The 14,629-nt window shown below is 58.4% G+C and overlaps 2 protein-coding genes across 2 annotated transcripts in view; both read left to right on the top strand.

Annotated features, from left to right (window-relative positions):
• Nucleotides 1-11,093, top strand: part of PLEKHG4B (pleckstrin homology and RhoGEF domain containing G4B) — a 78,038-nt gene extending 66,945 nt beyond the window's left edge. Inside the window, exons 14-21 of the mRNA XM_029941136.1 lie at nt 271-360; nt 437-667; nt 2,472-2,642; nt 3,255-3,435; nt 4,862-4,969; nt 5,204-5,464; nt 8,428-8,564; nt 10,198-11,093. Of these exons, the coding sequence (XP_029796996.1) occupies nt 271-360; nt 437-667; nt 2,472-2,642; nt 3,255-3,435; nt 4,862-4,969; nt 5,204-5,464; nt 8,428-8,564; nt 10,198-10,203 (1,185 nt within the window). The 3' untranslated portion in view covers nt 10,204-11,093. The remainder of the gene's footprint in view (nt 1-270; nt 361-436; nt 668-2,471; nt 2,643-3,254; nt 3,436-4,861; nt 4,970-5,203; nt 5,465-8,427; nt 8,565-10,197) is intronic.
• Nucleotides 11,094-11,154: 61 nt separating this feature from the next.
• LRRC14B (leucine rich repeat containing 14B) lies at nt 11,155-14,623 on the top strand. Its single transcript, XM_029941137.1, has 2 exons — nt 11,155-12,457; nt 13,903-14,623. The coding sequence occupies exons 1-2, from the start codon at nt 11,568-11,570 to the stop codon at nt 14,546-14,548; spliced, it is 1,536 nt and encodes a 511-aa protein (XP_029796997.1). The 5' UTR covers nt 11,155-11,567; the 3' UTR covers nt 14,549-14,623.
• The last annotated feature ends 6 nt before the right edge of the window (nt 14,624-14,629 follow it).

The following is a 14,629-nucleotide window of genomic DNA, read 5'->3' as shown; positions in this document are numbered from 1 at the left end:
GAACAAAGGCTCTCCATGCCACTTCCCAGGCCAGCCTCATGAGGACTTTCTCTCACTCTTCCCCCAAACCCTATACGGTAAAGACCAATTCTAGAACTCTAGACCCGACTTGAGCAGCCCTCGGAGGCTGGGAAGCCCAGAGGATCGTAATGCAGCACTGAGCTTACTTTTGTTGTGCCCACGGGGGGAAGCACACGGAGGGTGAGGGAAGAGGCATAGACTCTGACCCCAGCCCCCGACTCAGGCCCATGGTGCCCTCCCCTTTTGCAGGAGGAACAGTTTGGCATGTACGCGCTTTACAGCAAGAACAAGCCTCGGTCAGATGCTCTGCTCTACAGCCATGGCAACGCCTTCTTCAAGGTCACCCCCCCACCCCGCGAGCCGCGCTGCCCCCCACCTGGCTCGGGGGCTGACCCTCTCACCCTGGCCCTTGCAGGAAAAGCAGCGGGAGCTGGGAGACAAGATGGACTTGGCCTCCTACCTGCTGAAGCCCGTGCAGCGCATGGGCAAGTATGCACTGCTGCTCCAGGACCTGGTTCGGGAGGCCAGCTGCTGCCCCGCCTGGGAGCAGGAGTTGGGTGAGCTTCAGGCTGCCGAGGATGTGGTCCGCTTCCAGCTGCGCCATGGCAATGACCTGCTGGCAATGGACGCAGTCCGAGGCTGTGATGTAAGTGTCCTGAGGCCCTGATGGGTTCTCATGAGTTCAGGAAAGATGTGGCCTGGGGTCAGAACACATACGCTTTCCTTTGGGGAAGTCTCCTGAAGCTTGAGAACCCTCAAGGAGATGGCAGGTGAGGGGAGCAGAGAGGGGCTTCCTGTCCAGGTGACTGGAGTAGCCGCTGCAGGGTGTGAAGAGCAGGCAGGCTTTAAATGGCCAACCATCTGTTTATTAGGGCTATTTGAGAACAACCGGATGCATGAAAATTTGGGCCATCAGGCTTGGGGCAAGCCAGCATTGGCTCATCCCATGCTGCCAGCCTCTCTGCTGGAGCCCTGAGGTCTGGCATCCATGCCCCACCCCATCACAGTAGATGGTGGGACCACCATAGGCAGAAGAGGAGCCCTTTCTCTGGCAGACCCCTATGTCTGACATTCAGAGGGACAGCCACAGAATTCCAGGTACAAAATGAAAATGTGGGTACCCTGCTTAAAAACAGCATTAAGGGTTTTGTGAGCAGTAATCTGCACATGGGCCCTTCTGGCCACCAGGAGGCAGCACAGCCCCCAGGCCACCCCCCACATGGATGTCCTCCTCCTGGCAACGCTGGACGCCTTGCACAGGGAACTGGCCTACGCACGGGCTTGGCCAGGGACGTGCCGACTGCCCTTTCACCATAGCTGGGCTCGGAGGTGGGACTCCTGACATCAGCTGGAGAAGGCAGACCCATGGCTATGGCCAGCACCGGTGATGGAGTCTGGCACAAAGTATAGCTCTCTGGCGGCTTCTGTGGCTCTGAGCAGCCATGGAGGACTCAGGGCACCCCAGCATGGTCACCCCCAGAACCCACAGGCCTCTGAAGCACTGCTATCAGCGGGCACAGCTGAGTCATCTGGGATTGGACCAGCTGTTCTCAGGTAACCCCGAGGACAGAGCTGTCCATGGGCTGGAAGGTTAGGGGAGAAACTTACCATTGGTGGTCACGGTTTGGGATAAACCACCAAGGGAGCAGTAACCCAGCTAGGGCATGGAGGCCACATCTTCTCGTGTAGACATCGGCCCAGACCACAGCTTGGAGGGATTTCTAGGGAGCAGGGGAAGCTCAGAGGCAGAATTCATAATTTGATGCCAGGTCAGCCACATTGGGGTTTATCTCCAGGAATGAGTGAGACTCTGGCACCACATCAACAAGGGGGCTTCCATTCAAATGAACATAAGGGCTTTCAAAATTTAAGAGAGGGGCTTTCACTGTCACCTCCACGCAGACCAGCAGGAGCCCTGCCCCGGAGGGGTTGGCACCAGTTACATTGTGTGAGTTTTCCCCCATATGTCCAAGCAGTTCTCAGATACCAGCTGGATGGCCTATAATTCAACTCAATCCTGACACCACTGCCTGGACATAGCGTGAGGCCCCACAGGTAAGGGCTCCGTCCCACACGACTGCCCCTGACCTGCACTACACACACCAGTCGCAAAGGTCAGGACCCAGAGAAACAGTGTACTTATGACACGGCCAGTGTATTGTAAAGGATGTAACTCAGGAAGAGCCAGATGGAAGCGAGGCGCAGGGCCAGGTATGTGGAGATGGGCATGGCGTTTCTGTGCCCCCTCTGAGCGTCACACCTGTTCACCAAGCAGTAAGCGCTAAAGTCCCGTCCCTTGGGGTTTTGTGGAGGCTTCATTATAGGCAGCATTGATTGAGTCACTCCCCATTGGTGATCGACTTCCCCCTCCGACCCTCTCCCCTCTCTGGGGGTCAGGATGGGGTCGGGTCAGGTCCTGCTGTCTCTGAGGAGGCTTGCTCCATCTGCAGGTAAATCTGAAGGAGCAGGGGCAGCTGAGATGCCAGGACGAGTTTATCGTTTGCTGTGGAAGGAAAAAGTATCTGAGGCATGTCTTCCTCTTCGAAGACCTTATCCTGTTTAGCAAGACCAAGAAGGTGGATGGAGGCCACGACACCTACATGTACAAACAGTCCTTCAAGGTAGCGCGCCTGCTCTCACCCGATGCTGCTGGGTGTCAGGTCCTGGTCTGCTGGGTATGCACAGGGACACGTGATTCTGTGTCTGAGCTTCGACAACCTCAGACCTGCAAAAGCTGCAAGGAGACACTTGTCCTGTATAGTTCCATGCACTGGTTCAGTGGCTGGGAAGAGTCTCCTCAGTCGGTAACTTCATTTCGGGTTTTGGCGAGGGGAAAAGCTTTCCCTGGGCAGGTCTGTAGGTGCGGCCCTCACCTGACTCAGGTTCTGAGCTTGTGCGCTCCTGAGAGGGTCCCACACCCATAACCCCTCACCTGCCAGTGCCGAGGAGCACATCAGACAGGGTTCTGTGGTCCCATCCGGTGCAGCAGCCACAGAACCTTCCAGTCCAGCCTTCCTCTCTCCAGTGGGGAAACTGAGGCTCCAAGAGGGAGACAGTGCACGGGAATGAAACCCAGTTCATCCTGTGGGCCCCAGTCCTGCCTCATCCCCACCACTGGTTGTTTGGGTAAAGAGACTCCCGACACTGAGGTGCTGGGGCCAGACAGTCAGCCGGGGAGCGGTCGGTTGGATCTGTGGTTGCTGACGCTGCTGCACTCAATGCTTGTGGTGCAGACAGCCGAGCTTGGGATGACGGAGAACGTCGGAGACAGCGGCTTGAGGTTTGAGATCTGGTTCCGCAGACGGCGGAGGTCCCAGGACACCTACATTCTCCAGGCCAGCTCCGCAGAGGTCAAGGCAGCCTGGACCCATGTGATAGGGCAGATCCTGTGGCGGCAGGCTCTGCGGAACAGAGGTGGGTCAAAGAGGACTGTCCAGAGTCAGCTCTGTGTTTAGGGGCCTGACCTTGGAGTAGAGGTTTGGGGCCAGGGGCTAAGTTCAGGCTAGGGGTATGGGCTCAGGGGTTGGGTTCAGGGGTTGAGGGGTTGGACCTGGGTAGGGGTTTGGGGCCAGTTTGGGCCAGGTGGCCCTCGGAGAGCCCTAGGCCCAGGTGCCCTGGGAGGGCCCCCTCAGCACACAAACACTCACGTGTAAACAAGACCCCTGTCCCCACACCACGGCAACTCCCTAACTGTATGACACCTTAGACCCACTCGGGCCCGCTCTCTACCCCACCCTGTTGTCAAAGCACCATGCCCTCCTGGATGACAGGCTGGTGCACAGCCTGAGCCTTCCTCAAGGTAAGGGCCCTCCTCTGTAAGTCACCGTGCACCATGCGCCAGGACCCTCCCCAGGTTTCTGCTCCTGGAAGTCAGCCTCCTTGGTTCCTCTTCCCCTCCACCCCTAGTTTCCTCACTGGGGGGCATCTCTGTTCACACCCACAGGGTGGCATTTCATCCAGTCTGGCTGCCACAAATGCCATCTACGTAGCGGCCCCTCCAAGATGGCCCTCCTGCTGGCAGCTCTGACCCCCCAGGTCTGAGATACTCCAAAGTCCAGACATCTAAACACAATGGCCTGGCCCCTTAGCAGCAGCTACCCTGGCCTTGACCTGTCATCAGAGATGCCATACAGCCTCCCCTCAGCAGCCTCCTTCAAAGGGTAGACCCCCCGTGCACACATATATACACACGCACATGTGTGCACATACACACGTGCACACATACATGTGCCTACATGGTGCCTTGTGACTTTGCCCAGATTTTCACTGGCCCCTCGGTCTCCTTGGAGCACAGCCAGCCTTACAAAGAGCAGGAAGGCCCCCTGGCCTGGCCCGGGTCACTCTCCCTAGTCTCCTCTGTTCCTGTCCCACCCTCCCCACTGCCCTACCAACTATAATCATTATATTTGTTTTTCTTGGCTTGGTTTTACTAGGGATTCGCTCGTTCTCAGATTCTTATCTCATGCAGTGTTCAAAGACATGAAGACATCTGTCAGTTTGTCTTTCTGGCAGCCATGTGCCGCCGGCGAGCCGGGCCTGCTGTGCCGCGAACTGTCCTTCATGTGGACAGGGGACGCTGCCATTCTCTCCCCAGAGGGACACCCAAGCACAGAGTCCTGTGTCCTTTTTCTTGTTTACGCCTTTGAGATCCTGAGAGAAGTCACTGTGAGGCCAGACCACATGCATGTGCCCAAACAGGAGCCCCACCATGTCTGGCCCCCCAGCGACACTTGCAGAGGGGGCTGGGCCAGGCCCCAACATGCTCCCGGTCTGGATGGATGGTGTTGGTATCAGAGCCAAGCAGCTGCTTGGAAAAGTGTCCTCCCTTGTTCTGTTTCAGAGCTCAGGATGCAGGAAATGGTGTCCATGGGGATGGGCAGCAAACCGTTCATGGACATCCAGCCCAGCGATGCAGCCATAAGTGATCGGGCCATCAGGAAGGGGGCAGGTAATGTGGCCTCAGGCCTCACCCTCACTCTGTCCCACCAACTCGGACTCAGGCCCTGGCACGCACTGTGGGCCCCAAGGGCCAGCACGGTGAGCTCGAGAGTGGTGGCCACATCATGCCTGCCATGACTGCAGTGAGAAGACCCGGTCAGCTTTCAGATGACCATTTCATTCTCGAGTCTGGACTGTACTTTTGGAGCCAAAGCCAGACCGACTGCTTTCTCTCCCCTTCCAGAGCCCTGGAGCCGAGCACCCACAGCTGTGCCCCGCTGTGACCACGCCGCCTCCTTTAAGAGGCCACACTCTACCATCTCAGACAGCAGCACCTCCTCCTCCGGCAGCCAGTCCTCCTCTGCCCTGGGGCCTCTGGGCCTGCCTGCTGCTGCCAGCCCAGCCCTGCGGAGCTCTGCCCACTGCCCTTGGCCATATGACATGCGCACCTGCTTCGAGGAGGAGGATGAGCTGGAACAGGAGACGGGGAGCCAGCCTTCCACGTGTGAGTGTCCTCGGGCACGGGGGCACGCGCTCTGGCCTCTGACAGCCGGTTCTGGGGGCGGGGGGCAGGTCACACGCTCATTTATCTCACTTGTTCCTGTCTACTTCCAAAAGCTTTCAAACACATTATAATTTTTCTTTAATTAAGAAAACAAACAACAAAAATTTTTACTTCCACCAAAAATGAGGTAATAGGGAACAGATTTAAAACAAGCAAGCAAACAAAAACCAGACAAAACACAAACAGACAAAACTTGTGAAACAAGATTTTAAGACAAAGGACATCGGCACTGAGGGCAGTGACCTGAGAGGCAGGAATGGGATGTGTCACACGTTCCTGTCATTAGTCCGATTTCTGCCTTGAGAGCCCCCGGGTACCGTGTGGGGAGCCTGCAGACTCCCAGTGGAGAAGGACAGCCCAGGGGAGCCCCACGCACTGTGAGGCCTCTAGGGTCTGGGCCCAGCAGAGTGCTGGCCGGCACTGCCCCTGAGGCGGCCGCCTAGGCTGGAACCTCTGGGGGACTAGCCCCCCCGCCCCCCACTGCACAGACAGTAGCAGCCTCATCCCCAGGGCAGCGGCAGATCCTTGGAGGGGCTTGCTCAGGGTAGGGTGTTGAACGGGCACCTGCTGCTGACCTGCCAGCATGTCATGGATGGAAGACATTTGCAGGTAACCTCACTGCTTCCTAGAGCAAACCTCAAGGGGATTTATAGGAGTATCCAGCAACCGACAGGGAGGACTCCCGCTGTCCGGTGCCGGGCGTGCAAGCTCGTAGGAGAGAGACCACACAAGGGCAGTGATCGGTCAGGCAGCATCGGCCAGAACTGATGTGATTGTTAGCATCACCAGTCCTGGCGGTCACACCGCCATTCTGTGTCCCTGATGTCCACAACATTAAGTCATGGCAGGGAAGATGGCTCGAACTAACTAAGATAAACGGCCACCTGAGACGAACGTGTCTCTGAGTGGGGTTGCCAGAAGGTAAGACTTGGCAGAAGAAAAGATTAGTAGAAATGCACCAACAGAAGCTGTCCAAAATGACACAAGGAGAATCAAGGAAGAAGAACATCAGTGAGCTGTGTGACAACTTCAAGCAGCCGAATAAACAGGTGCCAGAGTCCCCAAAGTGGGGAGACAACAAAACTCTGAAGGAACAAGAGCCGAATATTTCCCTGACTTGATGAAAGCTGTAAACCCAAGGGCCCAAGAAGACCTGTGAACCCCAAGCACACAGAATGCGCGTCATAAACTCTGGAAACCCGGTGACGACAGACATCTTGAAAGCAGCCAGAGGGACTTCTCACGGCAAACAACACGGTGGGCAGGCCTCCCTCGTCTGACAACTGTCAGAGTTCGGCATGACAAATGTGTCTGTCAGGAACAGTGAAACAAAGCGAAACAATGCTCCTGCATACGAAAGCCAAAAAAGCCAAAACCGTTCCTCAGGGACAGACCCCGAGGACGGGGTGGGAAAAAGGCTGCAGAAAGGAGGGCTCTTCTGTTTAAATTTCTGACGGACAGTGGCTGTTTGAACAGCACGATATCAAGAGAACACGAGGGTAACGTGCCGGAGGCCCGTGGTGTGTGGACACAGAGCCCACGGGGATGTGGCGGTCCTCAGCCGCGCGCGATGGCAGATTGTAACTCAGTGGATCTACCTTATAAACCCCAAATGACCCCTGATGTGACAAAGCAAAGATTTACAGCAAATACACTGACAGGGGAGATTAAACGGAATTGTAGGGAGAGGTCAACCCTAAAGGATATGGGAAGAGAGGAGAGAGCTGAAGGGCTGACAGGAGAACACAGAGACGGAGGCTAAGCGTGCCCGTGACCACAGGCGGGTGAGTGGGGCACAAGCAGCCCTCTGTGACGGACTCGTGTGTGCTGCGCAGGCTGCGGCCACACTGCCGGTCTCAAAGCCGCCCACACGGGTCCCCCCTTGGCTGACCGTGTGCAGAGAGGCCTGACTCACCTAATATTCCGAGCACCAGCTCCACGTGGGGAGAAGGACGTGTTGGTTGGTTTCCTTAGTGGCCTGTGTGTGGGGCATCTCATACACATGACCTGGAGGATCTCAGGAGTCTGGCTTTCTGGAGAAATCCTTCTCACAGCCCCAGCGAGGCCCCTCCTCAGGGCGACACTGCCTGGGACACAGGTCCTCCCAAGCCACCATTGTGCCCGCCGTGGCCACACGCCCAAGGGCGCCGCCGACCACAAAGGCCCCTCTGCCCAGATGGAGGCGTGTGCCCGAAACCTGCTGGGCGTGCCCAAGTGTGCCGCGTGCTGCACACCTGCTCAGAACAGCATCTGCTGCCTCGGTCAGGTTTGTGCTCTGGGCAGGCCCACGGGGAGCATGGCTGGGAGCACTTCCACATTGCCAGCCCGGAGCCACTCCACTGTCCTGGTGCCGTCCTCCCTAGCTCCCACGTGGGCTGGTGCATCCCCAGTGAAGCCCAGGTCTGGAGGCGGGGCTGTCTCTTCTCCGCAGAAGTGTGTGGGGAGGCACCCCCCAGCCCCACCACACGGAGGTCGTGCCTATGCGGCAGGGCCACGGCTGCGGCCTGGTGTGCAGTGATACGGCACAGCCCCCCGAGAGCCCTTTAGGGCCGATACCTCATCCTGTCCTATTTCAGCTTTTTATTTAAGCCGTGTGGTCCTTCTTTGGCCTCATTTTGTTTTTCCCCTTTGACTTGCCGGGAGTGAGTCAGAGGCGGCCTGCTGGTGGAGAGGTCACCTGAGCACCTCCCGGCCCGTCTTCTCTGATTTCAGAAAAGCAGGGTCAGGAGACACTGGCTCATCAGGGTGTCTGCCTTCAGCAGCGCGTCCCGTCTGCTCTGACCCAGCCCCACATTGTCCTGTAATAACTGCACACACAGCGCGTGCCTCATTCTCTCATTCATGGGCCCTGAGTGCCAGGCGGCAAGAGGGGCAGCCGCCCCTGACCCGGCCCCTCTTTGCAGTGACGGAGTGCACGTCATCGGGGGCCGGTGGCCTCAGGCTTCCAGGGCTGTTGTGTGAGGAGGGCCACCAGAGCGCCTCCCCTGCTGTCCCCAGGAGGGGCTCCCGGCCGCAGCTCCACAGCCAGCTCACCACCGCCGTGAGTACCTCCCCCGAGACCGCCCTGTGAGAGGCCCAGGCGCTGCCAGGCACACTCAAGACTTGCCCGGGGTCCTCTGGGTGCGTCTCTGTGCCCGAGGGTTGGCTACTCTGTGTTCTCCTGTTGGGAGCACGGAGAGCCCAGACCCCACCCAGGATGTACACACAGGCACGTGGCCCCGGAGAGGGCAGGGCTGGGGAGACCAGGGCTAGGGAGGGTGGGGGTCTACTCACACACAGGGCCCTTCTCAGCCGGCCTTTGCCCCGCCCCGGATCGTGCACATACCCGCTGCAGGAAGCACCATCCCAGTTCTGGGGAGACACCCCATCACCCCACTCTGTGAGAGCCATCCCCCAGTTCTGGGGGGACACCCAGTCTGCCTTCTAGGCCGCGTCAGAGGGAAGGGCCACGTCTGAGGGCATCCTGCTGAGTGGAGTATGGGAAACAGGTCTTTGGCCCACGCGCCTGGGTCCCTGGCTCTCGCGGTGATTGCCTTCCTTCTGCCAGTGCTTTGGCTGGAAGGCAGAACACTCCCTAGGCCAGGGGCTGTCCCGGCTTCCCCTGAAGTCACGGGAGGAGTCTCTCATCCACTGTCACCCTAAGATGCCGGACATGCCACCACCAGCCGGACAGCTCGGCCGTGTCTCTACCTCATTCCATACGCTCCCGTGCACAGTCACGTGGCTGGACGTTAGCAGCCCCCCAGGAGGAGCGCCCTGGCCAGGGCACTGTTCCCCTGCTACTCTGCCCCTGCACCGACCTCCCTGGGACCTCACTGCCTCTGCACCCTGGACACCGCGTGTCAAAGAGGGTAGCAGAGGGTTGTTTCTGCGAGCTCAGGCATTCCTTCCTCCAAGAGGAAAGGGTCCGTAGACCTGGTGCGGTCACTTCCCAGAAGCCAGGCCACAGGAGCCGATGGGGACCACTGTCTCTCTGGAGAGTGGCCTCTGGGGAACCTGGCATCCTGCCCTTCTGAGAATGGAGGACTCCCCACACCCACTCCTATAACCCATGCCCTGGAGCCCTGCCAGAGGGCAGTGCTCCGAGGTACACACACTCACGGTCTGGTGTCAGAACAGCAAACAGAACTGACACGTTCAGGGCCAGAACATTTTTACCTCCAAATGCATTGGGATGCCAGCTGAGGTGACCACCCTGTAGGCTCTGCCTGGACCCAGACCCAGGGATGAATCCACCATCGGGGCAGCCAGCCTTGCAGAGAATGCCTCTGTCTCTCTCGCCTGGCCCTAAGTGCTTCTTCTTCTTCTTTTTTTTTTTTTTTATTAATGTTTACTTATTTATTTTTTGAGAGAGAGAAAGCACAAGCAGGGGAGGGGCAGAGAGAAGGAGAGAGAGAGGATCCCAAGCAGGCTCTGCACTGTCAGCACAAAGCCCGATGTGGGGCTTGGACTCTTGAATCATGAGATCATGCCCTGAGCTGAGATCAAGAGTCAGTCGCTTAACTGACGGCACCCCCCAGGTGCACCTCAAGTGCTTTTTAAAAATGGATGTGTGTCCGTGAGTCTGAGAGCACCTTGCAGGCAAGGACGCAGTGCTGTCCACGTCTGGGCACCAAGCAGCTGGGTGGGGTAGACCTGTGGGGTTTGAGTAACGACCCTCATTCTTTTCACAGCTGTGAGGTATTTGGATGGGACAGCCCTTCCAGGGAGAATCCCCGTCAGATGGAGCAGAGGACCCTTGGCCCAGACCTGTGCCTGAGGTCATGCTGGGAGCTCCTGCCACGGCTGCTGGCCACCTCCCGTCAGTGTGCCGTGGGCCCTGCCTGCCTGGCCATCGCCTGTATGGCTCTTCAACCCCAGCCCACGGGCTCAGAGGACCAGCTGACCCAGATCACCACACCTGCATGGCTCTGAGCCCCCCCATGCTCTGAGGGGTGTGCTGAAGTTGGGGTGGAAACACACGGACCCCCGGTTCCCGTGAGGAGGTCCAGGCAGGCTTGGGGTGTCTCAGAGCAGGGTGAGCCCTCTGGAACCACGTTTCCCGGCCTTCCAGGCCACACAGGCCCATGGGCGATGGGCCCCTGGAGAAGCCCCCAGGGAGGTGTGTCGCAGACACAGGGGTGGCCTCTGGGTATATTTGGAATGCCCGTTCCCTTTCTTTTTTAATAAGGCATGTGTGGATAGTGGGGCTTCTGGTCACCCCCTGCAGGCCTGGGGCCCACGTTGGAGTGTGGGCACAGCAGCTAGGCCTGGGACCTGGGGTGTAGAGAGTGCCCCAAGAGGACCACCCCTCACCAAATGAAGCAGAATAATAAGAAGCAGGGAAAGCCTAGGAAGACGGCAGATGTTTAATGAGTTTCCTGCTGCAGGTGTCTTGCCCACGAGACCCCCATCTTCCAGGCGGCGGCACCTCCAGGCCTTAAGGGCAGGTGGACAGGCAGGGTACACACCAGAGAAGAGAGACTTTGGGGTTCCCAGCTGCTTTGAGCTGTTTCCCTTGTTACTTTGTTCCAATGCTGACTCGTTCCAAACTTCAGGAACATAAATACATGGGCCTTGTTTTCCCAGATGCGCTTCTGCTCACGTTGCTCCTTCTTGGTTCTGTTGTGCCCAGGGACATGCACCCCTCACCCAGAGCCTGGCTCCCATGACTCTGTGGGGATGTGGCCTTGGGCAGGGTCTGGGGTCTCCCTGGTCCACGCCGGGGCCATGGTGCCAACTGCAGCTCCCAAGCACAGGACCCCCTGCAGTGGGCATGGGGGGCTCTTTTCAGGGGCCCCGGTACTCCTTAGCCAAGCACTCAGGCAAGTCTGCTTTCACCGGCGGAGTCCCCCAAGCACAGGCTAGCCACTGGCAGATGCCTCCAGGGCCAGAGCCAGACAAGCACCCGTGACCAAAATAGCTGTCAGATGACCAGAGGGCCTGCTCACCACCTTCAAGCTCACAGCAGCTGCAGCTAAAAATAAGCCAGAAGGGCATACATCTTGGGAGAATCACAAGGGGAGAGCATTGTCCTGCCTTTGGGCCGCCACGGGCGGACACAATGAGGTCGCTGCGCTTCATTTCTGCGGAGACCCTGGTGTCTCACCCCCAGGTGGCCCAGCAGAGCCTGGATGGTGTGGCCTACAATCTCTACCCACTCCTGTTCAAAGCCAGCTACTTGCTGGAGCAGGCAGAGGTGATCCGCGCCCTGCTGGAGCGCTGGCCCCTGGAGGAGTTCCGGCTGAGTGCGCTGCTCGGACCTCGATCAGAACCCCCCGAGGACTTGAGGGACCGCGCCTGCAGGGCCTGCCTGGAGGCCTGTGTGCAGGGCCTCGCGGACCACGTGCTCCGGGCCGGGGGCCCGAGGCGGCTGCGGGTGGCAGACCTCACGGGCATCCGAGACGTGCAGGTGCAGCGGTGCCCCTGTGGCAGGGCTCTGGGCCGGTGGGGCCGCACGGAGCTGCTGGCCAGGATCTGCTGCCAGCTGCAGGCCGAGCCCCGAGTGGCCCAGTGCCCCATCCAGGTCCTTGCTGACCTCTTTGTCACAGAGGGCAACTTCAAGGTGGTGGCACAGGCCCTGGGCCCAGCAGGCCCTGCCCCGCTGCGTGTGCACTGCCTTTCCTTCCGCGCAGACAGTCTGGGCCCCAGCCAGCTCCTGCACGTGCTGCGCCTGGCCGGGCCCGCCGAGCTGCGCAGGCTGGAGGTGGTGCACAACGTGCGACTGCACGCAGGACACGTGCAGCAGCTTCTGGCCCAGGTGGGCTTCCCCCGGCTGGCCTCGCTCACCTTGCCTGCCAAGGCCTTTGACGCGCCCCCTACCCGCACCCCAGCCCCTGACGGCAAGGACCCTCTCCTCACCTCCATTGCCTGGGAGCTCAGCCAGATGACGCAGCTCACTGAGCTGAGTGTGGCCTTCTCCACCCTGACAGGGAAGGTCCGGAAACTGCTCGGGTGAGTCTTGGGGTAACAGCATGGGGGGGGGGGCGGGTTAGTGGTGTCTCTATTCACAGCTACTCAGCATGGGTCTGGGTGACACAGGGCCCTCTCAGCAGCCAGGCCAAAGGTGCACAGGAGACTGTCGGATGGGACCTAGCTGTTTATAAGCCGTGATAAGCTCCCTCCACTTTTACTCCGTGAGGGCCCAGAGCAGCAGGAGGGCACAGACAGAGGGGTGTGACCCAGGGGGGGTCAGGTCGTGTGTAGCCTGGCAACACAGAAAACTCAAGGAGGACTGTTTTTGGTTAGTGGGCAGAAGAGAAAACTAGCAAAACAAACAACGTACATGTGCATATGCATATTATCTGTCTCTTAACAAATTCCTCCAACACTGAGCATGTGGTGGTGATGAGTTCCATCAGAGCCCAGCACAACTTGGGTCTACTGAGAAGGTTGGGGTTGGTAGGCAGGGCAGTGTGAGAGAGGTGAGCAGGGGAGGGGAGGGAAGGAAGGGAGGGCTTTGGCTGTTCTTGAGCAAGCAAAGTCCCTGGAGGTTCTGAGCAGGAAGACGTGACCACGTTCGTGTTCACAAGGGCTTCTCTGGCTTCTGTGGCCCATACGACAGGCCTGAATGGAGGGGCCGGGGAAAGGCCAAGCATGGTGAGTAGACGGCAGGCTCTCAGCACCCAGGAAGTACAGGTGTGGGGGACAGGAGGGGGCGGCAGAGAACAGGACCCCATATACTCTCCTGCACTGAGCGCTCAGCCTGGCGGCACGAGACCCCAGGGCAGTTCGGGCTGAGAATGTGCCTTCTTCACGAGTCCCAGGCACAGGTGCTCTTCCCGCCCACCAGAGCAGGGTTTCCTCTCAGCTGTGCATTTGCAGATGCCAGGCCACCTACCCCACTTACATTAGAACATGGAGCGGGGTGGTGGGGGGGGAGCTTTAGGGTCCCAGGCTAGGCTCAGGCCAGACTAGATGGCTCCTTGACTCTTCCCTGCCCTGAAGTTGTGAGGGCTTCCTCTCTGTGTTCCTGGTGAAGCCAGCTGTTTTGTGCCAGTTCCTGTGCCCCTCACTGCCCCACAGCAAGCATGTGAGCAGACACAGTGGGTGGGTGACAGAACAGATTTCACATTTTAGGAACTGATGACAAAGGCCAGACCTGCCGTGGCTTAATTCTTCTCCACACTTGGCCAAACCACTGGTTCAAGTCTCAGCTCTGTCGTCACAGCCCCTAAGTGGCCACAGACAGCATGGAAATGAATTACGCTCGTTCTAATGACACTTTATTTATGGACACTGAAAATTGAATTCCATACTATTTCTACATGTCACAGAGTATCTTTCTTCTTTTGATTTGTTCCAATGTTTACATATGTAAAAGCCATTTTCTTCTTAGGCCGGGTAAACAAGGCGCCGAGTGCCGCCTCTCACCTGTGCTGTTTTCCGTCCTGCCTTAGCCCCCTAAGGACACCACTGAGGCTCCTGGACCTGGCCAACTGCTCCCTGAACCATGCAGACATGGCCTTCTTGGCAGACTGCACCCACAGCACGTGTCTGGAGGTGCTGGACCTCAGTGGGCACAGCCTGTTCAGTCTGTTCCCCTCAACCTTCTTCCGGCTGCTGAGGCGGGCTGCCCAGACCCTAAGGATTCTCACCCTGGAGGAGTGCCGCATTGAGGACAGCCACGTGAGCATGCTGATCTTGGCCCTGAGCCCTTGCCGTGAGCTGTGTGAGCTCCGCTTCCTGGGGAACCCACTGTCAGCCCGGGCCCTGAGGCACCTCTTCACCGCTCTCTGTGAGCTGCCCAAGCTTCGGTATGTTGAGTTCCCAGTGCCCAAGGACTGCTACCCTGAGGGCACCGCCTACCCCCAGGACGAGCTGGCCATGTCCAAATTTGACCAGCAGAAATATGATGTGATTGCCGAGGACCTCCGGGCTGTGCTGCTTAGGGCTGGCCGGGGCGACATCCAAGTCTGCACGCCCCTCTTTGGAAGTTTTGACCCAGATATCCAAGAAACAAGCAATGAACTTGGAGCTTTCTTGCTGCAAGCTTTCAAAACCGCTCTAGAAAACTTTTCCAGAGCATTGGAACAAATGGAGTAGGCCCTGAGCAGGCCGAGGGGCCTTGTCATCCAGCTGCATGACACCCTGAGCATCTTGATTCAGCAGGCGTGGGCATCCACT

The sequence above is a fragment of the Suricata suricatta genome, chromosome 6, assembly GCF_006229205.1.
Source record: "Suricata suricatta isolate VVHF042 chromosome 6, meerkat_22Aug2017_6uvM2_HiC, whole genome shotgun sequence".
In the NCBI taxonomy this organism is placed as follows: Eukaryota; Metazoa; Chordata; class Mammalia; order Carnivora; family Herpestidae; genus Suricata; species Suricata suricatta.
This window is presented reverse-complemented; position numbering and strand designations above follow the sequence as displayed.